At 52.0% G+C, this 17,309-nt stretch overlaps 7 protein-coding genes across 7 annotated transcripts, besides 3 other annotated features; 3 read left to right on the top strand and 4 right to left on the bottom strand.

Moving 5' to 3' along the window:
* Nucleotides 1–186: 186 nt before the first annotated feature.
* PODANS_7_180 (uncharacterized protein) lies at nucleotides 187–2,001 on the top strand (the record flags this gene model as incomplete). Its single annotated transcript, XM_001905510.1, has 5 exons — nucleotides 187–532; nucleotides 602–894; nucleotides 920–1,291; nucleotides 1,344–1,838; nucleotides 1,927–2,001. 5 exons carry the CDS (start codon nucleotides 187–189, stop codon nucleotides 1,999–2,001), a joined length of 1,581 nt encoding a protein of 526 aa, XP_001905545.1.
* A 1,491-nt stretch (nucleotides 2,002–3,492) lies between these two features.
* PODANS_7_190 (uncharacterized protein) lies at nucleotides 3,493–5,355 on the top strand (the record flags this gene model as incomplete). Its single annotated transcript, XM_001905509.1, has 1 exon — nucleotides 3,493–5,355. One exon carries the CDS (start codon nucleotides 3,493–3,495, stop codon nucleotides 5,353–5,355), a length of 1,863 nt encoding a protein of 620 aa, XP_001905544.1.
* Nucleotides 5,356–5,688: 333 nt separating this feature from the next.
* Nucleotides 5,689–5,777, bottom strand: a tRNA (tRNA-Phe).
* Nucleotides 5,778–8,949: 3,172 nt separating this feature from the next.
* Nucleotides 8,950–9,021, bottom strand: a tRNA (tRNA-Thr).
* Nucleotides 9,022–9,057: 36 nt separating this feature from the next.
* Nucleotides 9,058–9,129, bottom strand: a tRNA (tRNA-Thr).
* A 181-nt stretch (nucleotides 9,130–9,310) lies between these two features.
* PODANS_7_200 (uncharacterized protein) lies at nucleotides 9,311–10,806 on the bottom strand (the record flags this gene model as incomplete). The annotated part of the gene is made up of 5 exons (XM_001905508.1): nucleotides 9,311–9,398; nucleotides 9,424–10,274; nucleotides 10,315–10,366; nucleotides 10,427–10,453; nucleotides 10,592–10,806. 5 exons carry the CDS (start codon nucleotides 10,804–10,806, stop codon nucleotides 9,311–9,313), a joined length of 1,233 nt encoding a protein of 410 aa, XP_001905543.1.
* Nucleotides 10,807–11,162: 356 nt separating this feature from the next.
* Nucleotides 11,163–11,549, top strand: PODANS_7_210 (uncharacterized protein; the record flags this gene model as incomplete). The annotated part of the gene is made up of 1 exon (XM_001905507.1): nucleotides 11,163–11,549. One exon carries the CDS (start codon nucleotides 11,163–11,165, stop codon nucleotides 11,547–11,549), a length of 387 nt encoding a protein of 128 aa, XP_001905542.1.
* A 661-nt stretch (nucleotides 11,550–12,210) lies between these two features.
* Nucleotides 12,211–13,363, bottom strand: PODANS_7_220 (uncharacterized protein; the record flags this gene model as incomplete). Its single annotated transcript, XM_001905506.1, has 3 exons — nucleotides 12,211–12,815; nucleotides 12,872–13,269; nucleotides 13,311–13,363. The coding sequence occupies 3 exons, from the start codon at nucleotides 13,361–13,363 to the stop codon at nucleotides 12,211–12,213; spliced, it is 1,056 nt and encodes a 351-aa protein (XP_001905541.1).
* Nucleotides 13,364–14,978: 1,615 nt separating this feature from the next.
* On the bottom strand, nucleotides 14,979–15,943 carry PODANS_7_230 (uncharacterized protein; the record flags this gene model as incomplete). The annotated part of the gene is made up of 3 exons (XM_001905505.1): nucleotides 14,979–15,084; nucleotides 15,142–15,519; nucleotides 15,585–15,943. 3 exons carry the CDS (start codon nucleotides 15,941–15,943, stop codon nucleotides 14,979–14,981), a joined length of 843 nt encoding a protein of 280 aa, XP_001905540.1.
* Nucleotides 15,944–16,716: 773 nt separating this feature from the next.
* Nucleotides 16,717–17,259, bottom strand: PODANS_7_240 (uncharacterized protein; the record flags this gene model as incomplete). The annotated part of the gene is made up of 1 exon (XM_001905504.1): nucleotides 16,717–17,259. The coding sequence occupies one exon, from the start codon at nucleotides 17,257–17,259 to the stop codon at nucleotides 16,717–16,719; it is 543 nt and encodes a 180-aa protein (XP_001905539.1).
* Nucleotides 17,260–17,309: the final 50 nt, after the last annotated feature.

Raw genomic sequence — 17,309 nt, 5'->3', positions numbered from 1 at the left:
GGGCCACACGTGCGCAGCAGCGAAATGCGACCTATCTGCGACCAATACAGTGCCCATATATGAATATTCATCGCGTACCTGCTATTTTGAGCGCGACGATCATCTAGGTTATGCTTTATATCCCGAAAGGTTGAACTGCAAGCAGCCGTGAGTCTCATCTTCTAGATCACATAGCAGACCACAACAATGTTGGGATTCATTGCAGAGCTACTGCTTCTCGCAGCCATCGCTATTTTCCTAGTCTATTATATCTTCTTGCTACCACCAAGATACCCCGAGAACATCCCTACCATCCCCTTTTGGGTAGCCCTCATTCCCTTTTTCAAGGATGTCGACCAGTCCGACATTTTTCGTCAATATATCGACAAGCCACTTCGCACTCACGGCGCTGTCAAGTTCTTCTTTGCGGCTCAATGGAATATTTTGGTGCACAAGCCCTCTTACATCGCCGAGATCTTCAAGGACGAAGACCTGTACGAAAAGAGCGGGAATCAAAAAAAGATCCCTCATAGTGTTTTGGCACAGTTTCTTGGTACCTAATTATTGTTTGCTTCTCTTCAATGAACACGGGCAAAATAGCTGACACAGGGTACCACCTTAGGCGACAACATCATCTCTAGCCATGGTCAAGTCTGGAAGAAATACCAGTCTGTCATCCGGCCAGGGCTGCAACGAAACAATTTCGAGGTGGACAAGATCGCATTGAATGCCGACAAATTGTGCATGCTCGTGAAAGATGCCCAGTCGCGCGGTGGAAGAGGCCGTGGCGTTGCTGTTCAGGAGTTGCTTCAGCGGTATTCCGTGGCCAACTGCTCTGAGGTCATTTTGCAGACCAACTTTGATGCAAGTACATTCTTACGTCCTTTCACAAAACGCTGGAAAAAAGACCACACGTGAGATTAACACTCGGTGCTACTAGGCTCTCTCGGACAACGCACCCATCAACATTCTGCAATCGGCAGTCAAGCGTGAGATTTTCAAGCCCATCTTTATGAACTTTCCCATTTTGGACCAGTTTCCATTTCCAAGTCGGTTACGTGCCAGGAAAACTGTGGACAAGTTTCGAGGCGCCCTCAGGGATGCTTTGATCGAAAGCCACGATCCCTCCTCCGCAAAATCGTCAGCGCCCTGGCCCAAAGATGGATTGGGCCGCCGGCTGCTAGATGCTCACCAGTCCGGTCAGTGGGATGAAAAAAAGATGCATGACAACTTGACAGTTCTCTTTGTAGCTGGCCAGGAAAATCCCCAACTGTGCCTGATATCCACTCTTTACTTGCTAGCCAAGCATCCTGTAGGTGCACTGTGTTGGTCCGAATGTAAACCAAAGCTGACGAGCTGTTTAGGAAATTCAAGCCAGACTTTATGAAGAACTCGTGTCTACAGGACTTTCAATCCCCGCGCTAGCTCAAAACATTGAAATGCTGACCAACCTCCCGCTCCTGACTGCTGTTATTCTCGAGAGTCTGCGTCTCTTTCCTCCCATCGGCCAGCTCATCAATCGGCGCACCTCCCAGGACACGCTCCTTGGCCACGCTTCCATTGTAATCCCCAGCGGCACATACGTTGGATACAACTGCTACTCGACAAACCGGGACCCGGAAGCTTGGGGACCGACAGCAGACCAGTTTGATCCTTCTCGTTGGGGCGGTGATGTAACATCCATCCAGAAGCAGCTCCGGTTACGCAAATCTAAAGCAGAGTTTATTTCTTTCCATGGGGGCCGCAGAGCCTGTCTCGGGGAAAAGTTTGCTCTGTTGCAGATGAGGGTCACACTGTGCAAGCTACTGGGGGCGTTCATGTGGATGCTGGATCCGGAGTGGATTGACAGAAAGACACCAGTAGGTCCCGTCTTCTCGCCTCGAAAGGTTACCTACCAGTTACGGGAATCATGCGCTAACTGCAGGCCGTGTTTATCTTTCTATCCAGGCCGGGCCATTGTACCCCAGGGCTCTAAGGCTAGTCTTTGATAGCAGGGAGTTGGGGTCCGAGAAGAAGGGCTGAACGTTGAATGGATCGTTGGTCCCTGGAGAGCGGAAGCGGGCATAACGTAGATTGGGTAGGCGTTTATAAGAACGTGCATGTAATTTGTCTCACATTGATGATTGTGCCGTACCAAACAATACTCTGGACTCATGCTGCCGTGTGTTGATTATCGTGTTTTCCCGGTGCGTCGAATGTGGTGATATCTTCACAATAGGTACCTGCCTATCATGCAGACACGTCTTGGCGTGGGTATCATGTCGTGGACCGGCATGGCGGCCGAATGCGCATGCTGCTTCCACGTTTAAGTCATCCATGGAATCTGTCAGAGGGATCTGAGTACCGACAAAAGTCGATTGGATTATCGTTGGTGGATGACGGAGAGAGCCGGCCACGGCCAATGCGCGTGGTGCAACGGGTACCGAACAGTTACTTAGGACGACTGGAGATATGCAGACGAGCCAAGCTCGGCCTTCCTGATCACCCACAGGAAACACGACGTCTGCTATCCATATCTGCATTCGTGATTCGGCCGTCTTCGCAGTACACGGCGGTCGCACCGTGACCGAGGCAGGCCGCCCAAGCCCCCCTTTTGACATTTGTACGAGTATGCTTGCGCCTATCTGCATGCACACAGTATGATGGCTCCAGCCCCAGGCAATGACTCGAAGCACCAAGAGCGCCTATCTCGTGCTCGATTGTGGTGCGAGGCGGCTACCAGCCAACTCAAAAAAAAGCCCACTTCAGCCCGGTTCAGTCATCAAACAAATAGATGGTGCGCATGTGAATGGATTCAGTTGGCGGACTACCGGTACCCCGCTCCAGCCTGCCCGGCCATGCCCCCCGGCCCAGTCCTGTCACGTCAACGACAAGCCACGGACAGATCTGCGTGATGCCTGCAGCAACACAACACAGCATCGACACAGCATCGACAGCTTCTGCCAACCACTCGCCTGCTCTGCCGCCGAATCAACATCACAATCCAGTCTTTTTTAGGACTGTGGCAGTAACACCTCTCAGCCCTGCAGCGGCAACTCTCGGACCCAACAAAACGCTTGCCTTGACCCGGGTACCGGGACAAGCAGAGAAACGACAACAACGCAGCAGGGCCTCCAGAACCGTGGCCTACCTATCTAGCCTTGCTGCAACTTGCGGCCGCCAATACCCGGAAGGGCAGGACAGCAGGAGGCTGTTGATACACGTGGTTCTCGGAGAGGAACGTGATATACAAAGGATGCCATGATCTCCTACTTGGTGAGGGCGTGTTTGCTCATCACCCCCCCAGTCTTCACCTACTACACGACATCTGCACTTTGCGCCCAAGACACCTCTTGCCTACCAAGTGCTTTTCAGTTGCTTAGCTTCTGCATCCTCGCCGTGTGTCACGTTGTGCTTGTCCACATCTCTTGCTACCACATCTTCCACCAAGCCGAGGAGTCATTGCGGAACCCTCTCAACTCTCTTAACCCTCCCAGTTCCCCTGTCCCTGCACAAAAGGCACCAAACGTCAACATGGCAATGGTCGTGGAGTTTGGAAACGAAGGCCAATCCATCTATTTTCGCTATCAAGGTTCCTACCTCCGGGACTCCGAGGGGAACCTTGTTCACTGCACCGGCTCTCAAAAGCAATGGGTTCAGGACAATTGGTCAACAATCCGGTCGAGCCACAGCAAGCCCGATGCCAAAATATACCAATCATCGTCCCCCGATGGTCAGGGCTACACCACAGCCATCATGATTGGAAACCATGGACGTATTGTGGACGGGGACGCGTTTGAGAAATTTTTCGTCGACCTCCTCCTCACCCAGGCCGACCTCACGACCCATACCCTGCCAGTCTCAGCAGCAGGAGAGGATGCCGATATCGAAGCTATAACCGAGCAGATAGTGGACCTCTTCGACAGTTATCTCAGGTACGACGGTGGCAAGGGTGACCAATGGAAGGTCTCGGGCCGCAAGTACTTTACACAACGGGTGCGCCACTTTACATCACGCAAGGCCAAACTCGAGATGTGTCTTCCTGCATTTCCATGCAAGTCATCCAATCCCGACAAGGTTACTGGCCCAGATCCAGATCGTGGTGAAGAGCTTGCCTTGGAGAGGCTGCACGGTTTTGTCACCGAAATCGAAAAGATTTACATGCCTGGCGCCAAACTATGGGTTATCAGTGACGGACACGTCTTTAGCGACTGCATTGGTGTCGATGACAGCGAGGTGGACAGGTATACCGCCTTGCTCAAAGATATAAACCGGGAGGTTGGCTCTCATTTCGGGGATCCTGATCGTATAGGCTTCAAGTCTCTCGTTGAGCTCTTCCAACTGGCGTCCCGGAACGATGACCTTTCCACTCTAGCATCCCGGCTTAGCCTTCCCCCCATTGAACACCACCTAGACACCAAGATTACTGAGGAAGCCGAGCTCTGTAGGCGGATGCTTGTTGCGGGGTCCGGGCCTCGTAAAGAGGCTATTCGGGCAAAGATTGATTCCAAGGATGCCACAATCACCCGTCTGTACCGCGGCTTTTCCAAGTTCGTGCTCGAGGATCTGGAAAACCACCCGCTGACCCAAAGGATGTCACGGTCCAAGCAAAAGAAGCTGTCAGCCAAGGTGGCCTTCGAGATGATTGTACGCAACCACGCCTACTCCAACCTCGTCGAGATGCTGTTTCCCAACTATATCCGGCTATCCATCCACGCACACAACAATGCCGGTCCCAAGTTTGGCATCCAGCTTGTGGACCCCGCCAAGGTACGGGCCGTCACCTCCCTTTCGGCCGACGGCGAACTCATGACTTCGATCGACCTGCTCCATGTGCCCACCCCCTGGCACAACTGTGTGGTGGCGCTCCAAGGGAGTGAAATGATGCTGATGACCAAGGCCAAACTCGCCCGCGCCGCCCTGAGCAAGGGCTCCTTCACTGGCTCTCTCACCAAAACTGACTCTGGCCGAGCATACTTTGAGCTCACCAAGCCGCCAAAGAGGCCGATTGTGGTCACCATGTCGGAGAAGATTGGGCCCCTCTTCAACAGGGTCTCGACACCCATCCGCTCCTCGCCGCAGTTGTTCAGGCAAGCCACGCTTTCCATGTCAGAGGCCATGAAGAGTTCGTCTCCGAGTGTGCCAAAAGCCCGAGGTCCGCAGGGGCCCATGACAGCGGCTCCGAGGGTGGGAAAGAGAATGTTTACCTTTTCAGAAAAAACCGTGGCGGCTTCCAATCAGCAGACCATTCCACCAAATCCAGCTGTAACCCCACAGTCCGCTGGAACCAAGAAGAGATATACCTTCTTTGGGTTGTCATCCGCTGCGGAAAAGAGCAACGACGTGGCAGTCGTGACTATTTTGCCGGTTGTAAAATCGCCTGCACCTGTCCTGTAAAGCATGTTAGGACCGGGCTTGGGAAGTCGTAGATGCCCACGAGCCCAACACAAGATCAGCAGGTGGTCGTGTGAGAATTTGGGGCGGCGTTTGGGCACATGTTCTTGAAGACAAGGCCGGGTTTTAGATACTAGTTAATGTTATAAACGACAGGGCTGATAGCACATATAGAGAGATAATGCATTACAGAAAGAATATCTTAAATATCATAGCGATCTTGTGCTTACACAAAGTGTGAATCATAGGTCGACAAGGCATGACCTCTGCCAAAACATCTGCTGACAACTCAGTTCCCTGGTGACAAAAAGAGGAGGTCACAAAAACAAAAGCAGATGCGGTTTATGTGGATCGAACACATGACCTTCAGATTAATGATTGAAGTGGACTTCAGTCTGACGCTCTCCCAACTGAGCTAAACCCGCGATTTTGTATATTAAGAAAAGAAGAGTTTTTATTCATAAGATGGTTATTTTTAGTTGCTAGCTGCTCTCTTAATAGCGTTTATCCAACAATGGTTTTAAAAATGCTGCGAACAGGCGAGCGGCGGCGGCACTGACACCCGCATGGGTAGCCGCGCGAGCAGCCGAGTTCATATCCAACATCACTCAGAACAACGGCCTATCTGGGAAAACTCCTCAGAGAGTTGGGAGGTCTTGTCTTCCTGTCCTGGTCCCTCTTTCCATGCTCGCATCCCGCCTGATTGAAGTGGATGTAGCTGCTCATCACAACAGGGACGTCCAACGCTTGCAGGTAGGTGATAAACGCTCTTTGAATGGGTTGACCGGGACAGATTTTAACTGCAGCTTTCTGTGATTTCTTGCATAAGATACATGGCTGGTTTAGTGTAGCAGTCCCCAAGACTCTAAATTTCTTACTTTAATACCTACCTACCCACCGCCTTAGAACACCTTGGAACACCAGTTGACGACTATTTTAACACCTCTTCACTATACTTAAACAACCTAATAAGGAGACTTTAACGCATTTTAGCAGTTTTTAAGTGTATATAGACTATCTATTAACACCTATAGGCTATCTTTCAATACTTATAGACTATTTATTAATACCTACAGATTATTTTTAGCACCTATAGACTATCTTTTAATAGATATTAGCAAATTTTAAATACCTATAGACTATTTTTCACACTTATCAACCATCATTTAACACCTATAGATGACCTTTTAACTTTCGACCAAGGTATCTTTCAACACCTATTAAGTATCTTCCAATACCTATTCATTAACTTCCCACATTGTATTTATTTTTACGTCGTCCAGCTTTCTAAGCTGGAGGGGATCTGGATCTGTGTTGACTCATGTTTATATGGTGCTGCTGGTGAACATGTCTGGTAGTACTGCCGCCCTTGATATCACCCTGCGCCAGGATGGTGCAGTTATTCATGGTGCCGGTGAAGACCTAAATCATTATCCTAGCACCATCCGGACTGGCCAGCCATACATGCCGGATTTCCAGCCCGGATCTTTGGCTGCATAGTAGCAGCGGCGCCAAACTTCACCAAGTCGCCGTCCATGTTAAGATTATGGGGGGGTCTCGAAACGATACTTGGTCATGATTGGTGTCCCCTACTGGGCACGGAAGGAAGAGACTGAACTCGAGCATATAACCCCATGGGGGGCAGCGCTGTTGCCCACCCAGCTACTTGCTCACATTGCTAAAACCACTCGGTCTCAGCATGACTTGCAAAGCGGCTGGATCTGAAAGAAAGCAGCTGGAGTGTGGGTCTGAACGAGATTCAAAGTCATTGAATTGGCAGGCATGGCGGGCATGCACTCGCAAGGCGGGCTGATGGGTGGGATTGAAACTCGAAAGTCATGTGGAAGTCTGGCACTCGCCATCAAAAGCTTCATTTCACAAGGACCGGCATCGCCAAAAGAGCAAGAGGAAAGGCCACCTGTACAGTCAGATAGTTGCAAGCGAGGTTAGATCTGAGAGATGGCAGTTGAATTGTGGGTTGTTGAACACGATCCATAACCATTGAACTGGTAGCCACGGAGGGCTTACACTCCAGAGCGGGGTGATGGGCGGGATCGAAATGCGAAAGTGGTATGGAAGGCTTGCTCTTGCAAAAGCGTCTCGGTCTGAGAGATAGCAGTTGAATTTTGGATTGCTGAACGGTATCTAAAGCCATTGAACTGGCAAGTAGACGAAGATGATGCCGATTCCTGTGCCTCTACTACCCCTGCCTTACCTGGTCTTCTACCTTGGTGATCGCTCTGTACCGCACTTCCATAACTTTTTGCTCGTCTGACTGGTGGGCCATTCGTCAGACCGGGCATACATATTCTGCAATGTGGTCGGTAATAGGCCGTGTCAGCCCCGCAAGTTGAACCCGTCCTGATATCATTGGGTTGTGATATGCACAATCATGCAGTCAGTCGTCCCAGTTGATGCCTGATAGGTTGTACCAGTACTGGCTAAACTAGCTGCAGATGTCCATCTGTGAACTGGGTCGCTTCGTCTCCAACTTTGCTCCTCCAGCATCAACCCTCAAGCCCCCAATCCCACCACGCAGGCAACACCACTGGCACCCATCTGCAGCCCTGCTTCTGCTGCCCCCATGCCTCCGTGCTACCAAGAAAATGAGCAATATTGGTCAGTCGACATTTTACATCAGCACCCGCGATGGCTGTTATCTCACCCGTACCTTTTACACTAGCGACAGGAGAGGGATAAAAAGGTTTCTCTTCTCGTCCTGCATACGGCTTGCACCTTTCTTTCTCTCAACAGCCGTTTTTCTTCCTAGCGCCAGTCTCCAAAAAAGCCCCATTTGGAACCTCTGTTTTCTGTACCCAGTCTGAGCAACTTTCCATTGAATCTGAATCTCGAAAGCGATTCGACCTCTGTACCTATACCACAATCACATGCCCGGATTTTCAGAGCATCTTATTTGAAAACCAGTCAGGGCTAGCAAAAAATCAAGGTCTACCAACCTCGTGACCTATCCAGTCTGAGCAAAACTCGTCGTCATGTTTATACCCCCTCTCGCCTCTGCTCGCACGCTTGTGCCGCTTCCCTCACAACCATCCTCCCCCGCACCAGCGTTGTTCCCCTCATGGTTGCACCTCTCATTAAAAGCCTCGGTTCTGCGGGCCGATAAACCGATATCGTCCTCACTATGGACGAGCCAGTTAACAAAACGATACTCGATGCAAGAACAGAACATCACCATCGGTGTTGTCGTGGGTGTTCTCGTAACAGCCTTCTTGGTGGGCTGCTTTTACTTTTGCCATCGGTACGGCAGATCGATACGGGTAAGGAGGAGGAGCCGGAGTCGAAGGAGAGGAAGCCGCTACGGAAGCAAAGGGAGCCACATGTCGTTTTCGGCGTCGTCAGGGGAAACTCCTCCGCCGCCACCTCCGCCGCCGCCGCCACCGCCTGCATAACAACATATAAGGGGGAGACCGTAATGGAAAGCAATATTTGTATAATCAGGGTGTAATGGGTATTGGGGTATCTCAGTAAAAAAGAAACGCTATTTGTCTATCGATGTGTCCTGAACATGATATCTGCAAAGAGTACAAAAAGAGCAAAGGAACTGTCCCATCTGTCTCCTGACCCCAGGTGCATGCCTGCCCACAGCCAGAATTGAACTGACGGCCTTGTCATTACTAGTGACACGCTCTACCACTGAGCCATGCGGGCGAGAGAGGTGAAGAGAGGAGAGGAGTGAGAACAGGATGCCCACAGCCAGAATTGAACTGACGACCTTGTCATTACTAGTGACACGCTCTACCACTGAGCCATGCGGGCTCTCCTCTTAAATTGTTGAAGTTCGAGGTGAGGATTTAGCTGTCATGTAGATGGCTGTGGGTTGCAGTGGAGTGACAGTGGTCAGGGTTGTAGCCTGGAGTGGGTTCGGGGGCTCCGGATTGTGGAGATTATCTGCCTGTATCGGCATGTGGGTTTGGTCGGGAACGCCGGGATGCCTGGGCTAGTAAAGCACCAGAGCTCTATCCGATGTGCTCATGGCTGGCGTCGATTTCTGCCGAAAGAACAGTCTTCTCTTCCCTTCGGAAAGACTCGTTCCCAACGAGCCTCAGTTACCTCTCCTTCAGCCGTTCCCGATGTCCAACCTTCCCATCTCGTATGGGTCCCAAGCCTCTCGTCCCCCTTTGGAGAGGCTCTTTCTTACCCTCATCTGGTCTGCGCAACCTTGGGTGCAGGTTGCGCATATTGTGAATGCCCGTTTGTATGCTGGCAAGTGAACCTTCCAGCCTCTGAGCATCTCGTACCAGCTCGTCTCTCACCGCGCATTTCCTGTGGTGGTTTTTTGGACCCGAGTTTGCCAGCCTGCGTAGTGACTCGCTAGCCCCCTGCAGCTCAATCGCTGTAGTCTCCAATGCCCTTGAAAGTTCAACATCCGCCTCGGCTGGGCTCTTGTTGCCTCGGGCATTGCGTCCATTCGCTTGAGCAGTTTGTGCGGCGGAAGCAGCAGCCTGCTTGGCCTCCTTTCTTCTCTGTATAAGCTTTTTGGCTCCAAAGGCAACTAAACCGACGGCGACTTGGCTGATGACGCCGTGGAAATCGCTGTCATTGCGGAAGGATGCGTCGGCAGAGCCGTTGTTGTCTCGGTGTTTGTCTCTGTCTCGGTTGTGGGATGATCTGGACCGTTCACCCGTGGATGTTGTGCTGCCATTGCGGCTTGCAGTACGGGATCTTGAGGAGGTTGGGGCTTTGTTGCTTTCCCTCTCTTGTTGGCGTTGTTTCTCTTCTTGTTGTTGCGCAAGCTTGGTGAGAATGAACGGGAGGGCGACCCGGCCGACTTGAGAAAGTATTTCCCCTGGCTTGAGGCCGTCATTTGTACGTTTGGGTGTTGCTTTCGGCGCACGTCTACTGCGTTGTGATGACATTGTGCTGGGATGGTTGGAGCGGGATTCGGGCCATGATTGACGTTGCTCAAGTCACTGGCTTTGTATTCAAGAAATCTCGAGTGACGAGGAAACCCGTTTTCGCGCATGGTTCACTTGACTCTCGCAGCTGTTCGTAGCTTTGGGGTCATGGCGTTTGATGTGGGTTGCGTGTGATTTTGGCGCTGTCAGTCAACCACCTCGCGTGACCTCGTGACCGAGCCAACCTTCAACAGAGTCATCAGGCAACCGCACCTCTAAGATGCCAACTGATCCTTGCTAATCCTGTGTCTTCTCATCTTCTCTGCGCTATCGCGTCAATCATTTGTTCGAGATCAATAAACGGTATCACATGTCGAACCTACAAGATAGCCACCGTCACATCCCCCTTGATCTTTCCCTTGAGCTCAATATCCACATCAAGGTCCATCTCAAGTCTGACTGCCGGAGCACCTCTCGAGTTTGGCGGCTGCCTATCGACTTCTTCCTCTTGTTGTGGTGCTGGGTGCTGGACAAGTTGTTTGGACTGACTGTGCTCCTCCATGTCTGACAGAGAACGGCTTCCTTTATCTTGCAACATATCGCTGAGTATCTTCGTAAGGGTGAAGAATATTTGCTTCTTCAGAGTGGCCAGGCACGCCCATAAAAGAACGTAGACAGAACACAAGAATCAGAGCGGATGACATCATCGCTTTCCCAGGGGGTTAGGGTTATGAATGATTAGTCAGCACGAAGTTGACTTCCAGTATGGCCCCACCGCTTCTGAAGCTCCAGATGGAGCTCTCTGGGCTGTGCTCTTTATCCCCCGCGATTGCGAATCTCCTCCGTCTTCGAACTTCGAGTGCGCGCATCCAAAACCGTTGATCCAATCTCCTCCCTTCCGTCGCTTTTCCATTCGTACACGACTCTCTCCCAAAGACCATTACCAATTTCGAAATGGCCGATCAAGTCAAGCACATTAGCTCGCACCAAGAGTTCGACAACCTCCTCGCGTCGAACAAGTATGTCATCGCCGACTTCCACGCCGACTGGTGCGGCCCGTGCAAGCTCATCAATCCCCACTTTTCCAAGATGGCTTCTACCTTCTCGATCCCCGGCTTTCTTGCCTTTGCCAAAGTCAACGTCGATCACGTACAGTCTGTCGCCCAGAAATACAGCGTCGCCGCCATGCCCACCTTCCTCTTCTTCAAGGAGGGCAACCAGGTTGCCGTCAACGGCCAAGCAATGATCCAGGGCGCCAACCTGCCGAGCTTGAATCTGGCTGTTGAGAAGATGGGGAAGCTCGCCAAGGAGAAGGCTGCCGCCGCCGCCGCTGCCGAGTAATGGCCTGGAGATGGTGGTGGACTGTAGAGATTCCCCCTGTAGTAGTCGACACACACAAATACCTACAACGTCCCAGAACAAGTCTCACATGACCTCGATGCTGTCTTTGCCCTCCGAAACACCGGTAGATCCGCATGCACGCTCCGGCAGGCAGCGGCGGTGTGCTCCCTGGCTGGCCTTCAACGACCTGCCAAAACTCCGAAATCGGCCGGCTCTCCTGAGTAGGCAGGCCATGTCACGGAGAGGGAAGCCGCTCTGTCTGTGTCACCAAGAGCTGGGAATCATAACATGGCGCCATTTGGACGGGTTGTGAGCCTGTTTGCACCCGCCTTCATTGACAGCACTTTGCTGCCAGGAATCGTGTTGCCTCCGGGTAGGTGGCAGCCGTCACTTGTCATCCATGTCGTGTGCGCCCTCGATGGTGTGTAGCGGCTTGGTTCAGGGGTCAACAGAGGTTCGCCAGCTACCATGCGGCCATGAGAAAGTCTATTACTGCACATCTTGTCACCTACCATTGGCGTCAACTACCTAATGCTGAGCCGGATCTGACCAAAAAGATGCGCCATGAACAAGAACAGAAATGGAAGACATCCCCCGATCCAAACGGGTATAATGCGTATCACCAGCCAATATCCTCCGAGCGACCCTTTCCAATCATTGCTTATTGTTTCCCTTCCCAAAACAAGTCGACCTTTCCCCCATCCAGCCACTTCTCCATCTCGCCATACATGCGGTCCCAAAGTTCCCCTGACGCAGTGGGCAAGTCCAAGTCGATTTCGTATCCCAGCCTCGCCTGCGCAGCTCCCAAGTATTTATACCCCTTTGGTATCCTCTCAAGCTCTGCCTTGCTGAACCTCGGCGCCGTGAACCCGTCTACCGTTACAACCTTGTCCTTCTCATAAAAGAGCTTCACATACCGCGTCTTCCACTCGTTGTTGGTCGACGCGTTCTTCTCGACGAAAAAAATGAAGCGGCAGTCGCAGTCAACGTCAAACTCGTACTCGCCCTCGGCTTTTGCAGCGTCATGCGGATGAGTGCCGGTAGTACCGTTGGAGCCGTTGAAAGCAGCGTGAGTTCCGTTACTGTGTTGAGGGGAAAACTTGAAGCGGTGGGTGATGGTGGCCTTCATCTTGCCTATTGCCCGAGTCTTGTCTTTGCCAAGCTCGACGAGGGTACCACACTCGCGATGCATGATAAAGACGTCCTTCTCCTTGCCGGCTTTGGAGATGGAGATGAACTCATCTACCGTGCGTGGGCCAGACCAAGCTATGTCATTGCTGTCAGTACACAGGGGACACAGTGGGGGGACGAAAAAGGCATACTGGTCCAGACGTAGGCGCCCTCCGCTGTGAAGAGATCGCGGTAGTTTTGCCATTCTGAGGCGTCACGATAAACCGGCCAGCCTTTGCAAAGCTCCGAGACGGCGTAACGGTCGAGAAGATCTGAGGTCTGACCGTTGATGTGCGAGTAGAGCTTGGTGTGTGGATCCTGGGGGGACGTCATGGTAACTAATCCGAGGGTGCGGTAGGTATGTACTTTGGTGTGAATGCCTGTGATGAAGTGAGACGAGGTAACCTTGGAACTCAGATGTGCTTGACGGTGACGCCAGACAGTGTTGTAGAACTTTGATGAAGTGGTGGCCAGAAACGACAGCTCGTGGAGGCCGAGCAGGGCCTTCTTATACCAGTGTGCTGGTCCAGCTGGCAGATCGCAACCGGCCCTCAACGTAATCATGACATGAGTTATCTGTCCCGGCGATACTCACCCCTGGCCCGTTGCCTACTGGTCGAAGTGAGTCTATATTTGGGCAGCATGTGCCAAGCCCCCTTCCTGATGGCTGGAGATCTGGACAGGTGTGGCAATCTGCGGTGAAGCCCAGATAGAAGAAAGGTGCGTTGGCAGAATGCAAGATGTTGCGAGTCCGGGACGATAAGATGGCATGAAAATACCATGCCAGTGAGTAAGGGGCTCAGGGGGGGGGTTGGATCAACACGTCACCGCCGAATTACGGATAATCGCTTTTTTCACCTGGAGCAGCAAGACGAAGGGCGGCAGGCCACAGAAGCAAACAACACGGCACTGTTTCACGGGACAGGTCAGATCCCGCCGAACCGCCCGAGCGGGTTCGAGTCCGTGGCCATTGCAAGCCCGCAAGGTTCTCGGGCAGGCCGATCAATCGAGACATTGATGGAATGCCAGCCGCGAGCCATGTGTCTTGCTGACTGAGCTGTTCTTCGTCTGATATAATTACTCGGTATGGCCTTCAACTTCCATGTCTGACCAGTCAGCCTGGGAGCCCCGCCTTCCTCGAAGCAGGGAGCTTCACCGTTTGTTTGATTATTCGGACAATTGTGTGCGGCTTTGCAAGTGCGGTGAAAACCCCGAATGCTTTCTATTGGTGCGCTGTCAACCCAGGTTAGCGCAACGGCCCCAATGGCCCCAATGGCGGCCTCGACAACTAACAGCACCTGGCCATGTTTCTCAATGATGCACGATGCAGCATGTCGCTGCAGGTACCTCCTTGTCATCTCCTGTGGCGGGCCGTGGTCGGAGGAGAAGCCACATTTCCGTAGCCACTCGATGCCGTCTTTAACCTGGTACCTTACCTACAGTTGGACTAGCCAAGATATTTGCTCCCTTCTGGCATTGATCAGCACAGAGTGTGCCCAACAACTCTTTTGCACATCGCGCTGTTATAGCTACAGCTCAACAGAAAGAGCTTCTCGAATCCGTCAGGCAAAGGCAGGCACGGGCACCTTGTCTCGGTCACCAAAACAGCAATTTGTTATCCACTTATACGTGCTTCTTACTCGCCGTTACCGCTCATTCTGGCTCTCATGCTCGTCCTTTCTCTTGTCCACATTTTGCAATCCACTAGCATCTCTCCTCGACAGTCATAGCAAGAGCTGTTAACGTAGGTGACCTCAGCGGCTCGAAGGAGGCGGAGCTATGGGATCCGGACCATCCCGTCATCAGTGACAACGAGGCACAGGAAGGAGTCACCACAAGTTGGGAACTTATCTCCACAAAAGCCCTCTTCTCGGCAAGATGTGCTGTTTGCAGCATCGCCACGCGAAACAGTCGGGCTTGTGACGTCGCTCAGCCAACCCACACAAGGTCTAAACTGACACGCCAGATTATACATTAACTTGCCTCGACACATGTCCATTTGTTCAAAATGTATATTCAGAACTTCAGTGATAACCCAGCCACCGGCAAAGAGGTCACTGGGCTCCAACCTGCGATGCTTATGTGAGACATCTCAGGTCAACCATCTCGGAGTATATTCCGGTCCAGTGGTAAACAAAGTTTATTCTACTCAGACCATCACCACAATGGCAAAAAAGGGGTAAAAGTGGACCCCCCCTTAACTACCCTTTTCCAGCATATGCTTTGCGACCATTGTCCCGACAAAACCCAGTGCACTGCTCAAGGAAGATTCCTGTCAATAATATCGATCCTCAAATTCGCGCTCGAGTTATACCCATCCACATATCGGTCTCCCCAAGGCTGCATCCAGGTGTCTGTTTTAGTTCTTGTCAGCACACAATACATTCACTTTTTATCTGGCGAAGCTGGGTGAAGGCAAAACTCACTATAAGTGCTCCCCGGCTTCTCCCGGCAAAGCCACACAAACGTCTCGTTCAACGCCTGCTTGAACCCTTCTTTTGGAAACTCGGCCACAACAGCCCGGTACTCCGAAATAGGTATCCCGAACGTGGCTTTCGCTATCTCTGCCGTCTCAAAATCAAGGCTTATACCCTGGCTGACTAGGCGGACGGCGGGCTCTTTGAAGTAGTTCAAGGCTCGTTCGGTGTGCAGAGCGATGGCGTCCCAGACGAGTTGCACGCGGCGTTCATTCCACTTCTTGCCGTGAGGGTGGTCATGGAGAAAGGCACGGGCGGCAATGGCGCCATCTACTTCGAAGCGTCTGTCGGGGGATATGATAGGGGACGATGGGGTTTGGTCCCTGCTTGAGACATCAGAGCCCTGCGCATGAGAAGAACATAAGAAATAGAGATGAAAACAACATACCAGCCAAGATCATGCAACAAGGCTGACACGGCTTGGATCTCGAGGTCAATCGTTCGTTGTAGAGTTGCGTTGTTCTTAACCATGAGGGCGCCGAACAGCCACGAGCGCATTACGTGGTTGTAGGTTGTTGAGCTGCTGTGTGCGAGAGCAAAGGCTTGGGCTGAGCGCACGAGGGGGGTGTCAATCACTGTGATGCCCGCAAGTTCGCGGGTTGGATAGCGATGGCTGGTGGTGACTCCTCTTGCCTCATAACGCGGGCCAGAAGTCAACGGATGGCAGGCAGAAAGTTGGAGATGGAAGATGATCAGGGCCATATGGCCGATGGTCAGGAGCCGGGTCAGCATGTTTTCCGAATACATACGATACAGTGAATGCCGTTGATGCTTTCAACGCCAACAATGATGGGTTTGCAACATTTATCTAGATTGAATTCTGACGGGCATCCTCGAGACGATCCGAGATGACTCGGTATTTTCGTTGCTGCCGAGATTCCACGGATGCTGAAAAGCTATATGACAAATGTTGACGAGCTATTGCCGGTCACTTTCGGAGCTTCAATACACTCTAATACAACCCGCTCATTTTGACTCATCATGAAATCCGAAGGCATCATCCTAATTGGCTGACTCGTTACGCACCCTGTTGTGGAAGGGATGAACGGTACTCTACAGGGTGACACGAGATTCTGATATGTCATGGTTTGTCCCCAGGTAGGTAGGTAGGTAGGTAGGTAGGTAGGTAGGTAGGTGTGGATTCGATATCCGACCAGAATTAGAACCACTGTGCATGGTCATCCCCTCCTGGTCAAGTACTAGCGCCTTAGCCAGGAACTCTTCGTTCACGCCATTACCATCTCTGTCATCTTCACTTACATCATCAGAATCTTGACCTAAATGCTGACCACCACAGTACTCGGGGTTCCTGGCCGCAATTTTGACATCGCCTCCCAAACATTGCCAAGTCCTTGTAACGGTCTTGCAGGCCACGACAACGCAAGAAACTTGACATGAACCGCACAAGGGGTTGGGTACAGTAATCAAAGAGATCGAACAGCCAGTTCCATAGTTGAGGAATGATTACTTCTTTATATTTTAGACATTTCTAGACTTCGCTAAGTCCACCCTTCGATACATCACACCACACACTCACCGTCCACAGCCCCTCCAGTCGCCTTCCCGGCCCACAAAGCATATTCCTCCGCGGATGAAGCTAGTGTAAAGCTGGTCACAGTAGCACCGAAGAGACCCTGGCTGTCATGCTGGCTCATCTCGGCCTTGTCTGCGCACTCGGCCTCCCCGAACGGCGCGCTCGAGGCATGACACCACCCAAACAGCAGGAACCCACCACTGCTGGGAAACGAGCCGCCTTGCTGCTCCTCTCCGTGGCGCCACTCTCCCAAACACTTTTCACAACGGAACGAAACCTGGTAGTGCGTTGCGTTCAAGGTGGACGATATTTGAGCGAGCTTGGCGTCACCGTTGTATGGCTCGATGGGGGGACCATAGTCGGACGCCCAACGGAGCGAGGTCAAGATCTCGTCCGGGTTAGAAGGGGAGGGGTAGGCCAACACAAGGAGGTTGGACACCATGCCGCCTCCGAGAGAAACGCCGCACCATCCGGCGGGATCGGAGCAGGTCTTGACGAATGCCAATGTTAGTTGACATTTGTAGGGCATGGGAGGTGGCAAAGACTCACGATCAGCCCAACAAACTCATCTGCATCAGC

This window comes from Podospora anserina, chromosome 7 (genome assembly GCF_000226545.1).
Source record: "Podospora anserina S mat+ genomic DNA chromosome 7, supercontig 3".
NCBI lineage: Eukaryota > Fungi > Ascomycota > Sordariomycetes > Sordariales > Podosporaceae > Podospora > Podospora anserina.
The sequence above is the reverse complement of the archived record's forward strand: the minus strand, read 5'-3'. Positions and strand labels throughout refer to the sequence as shown.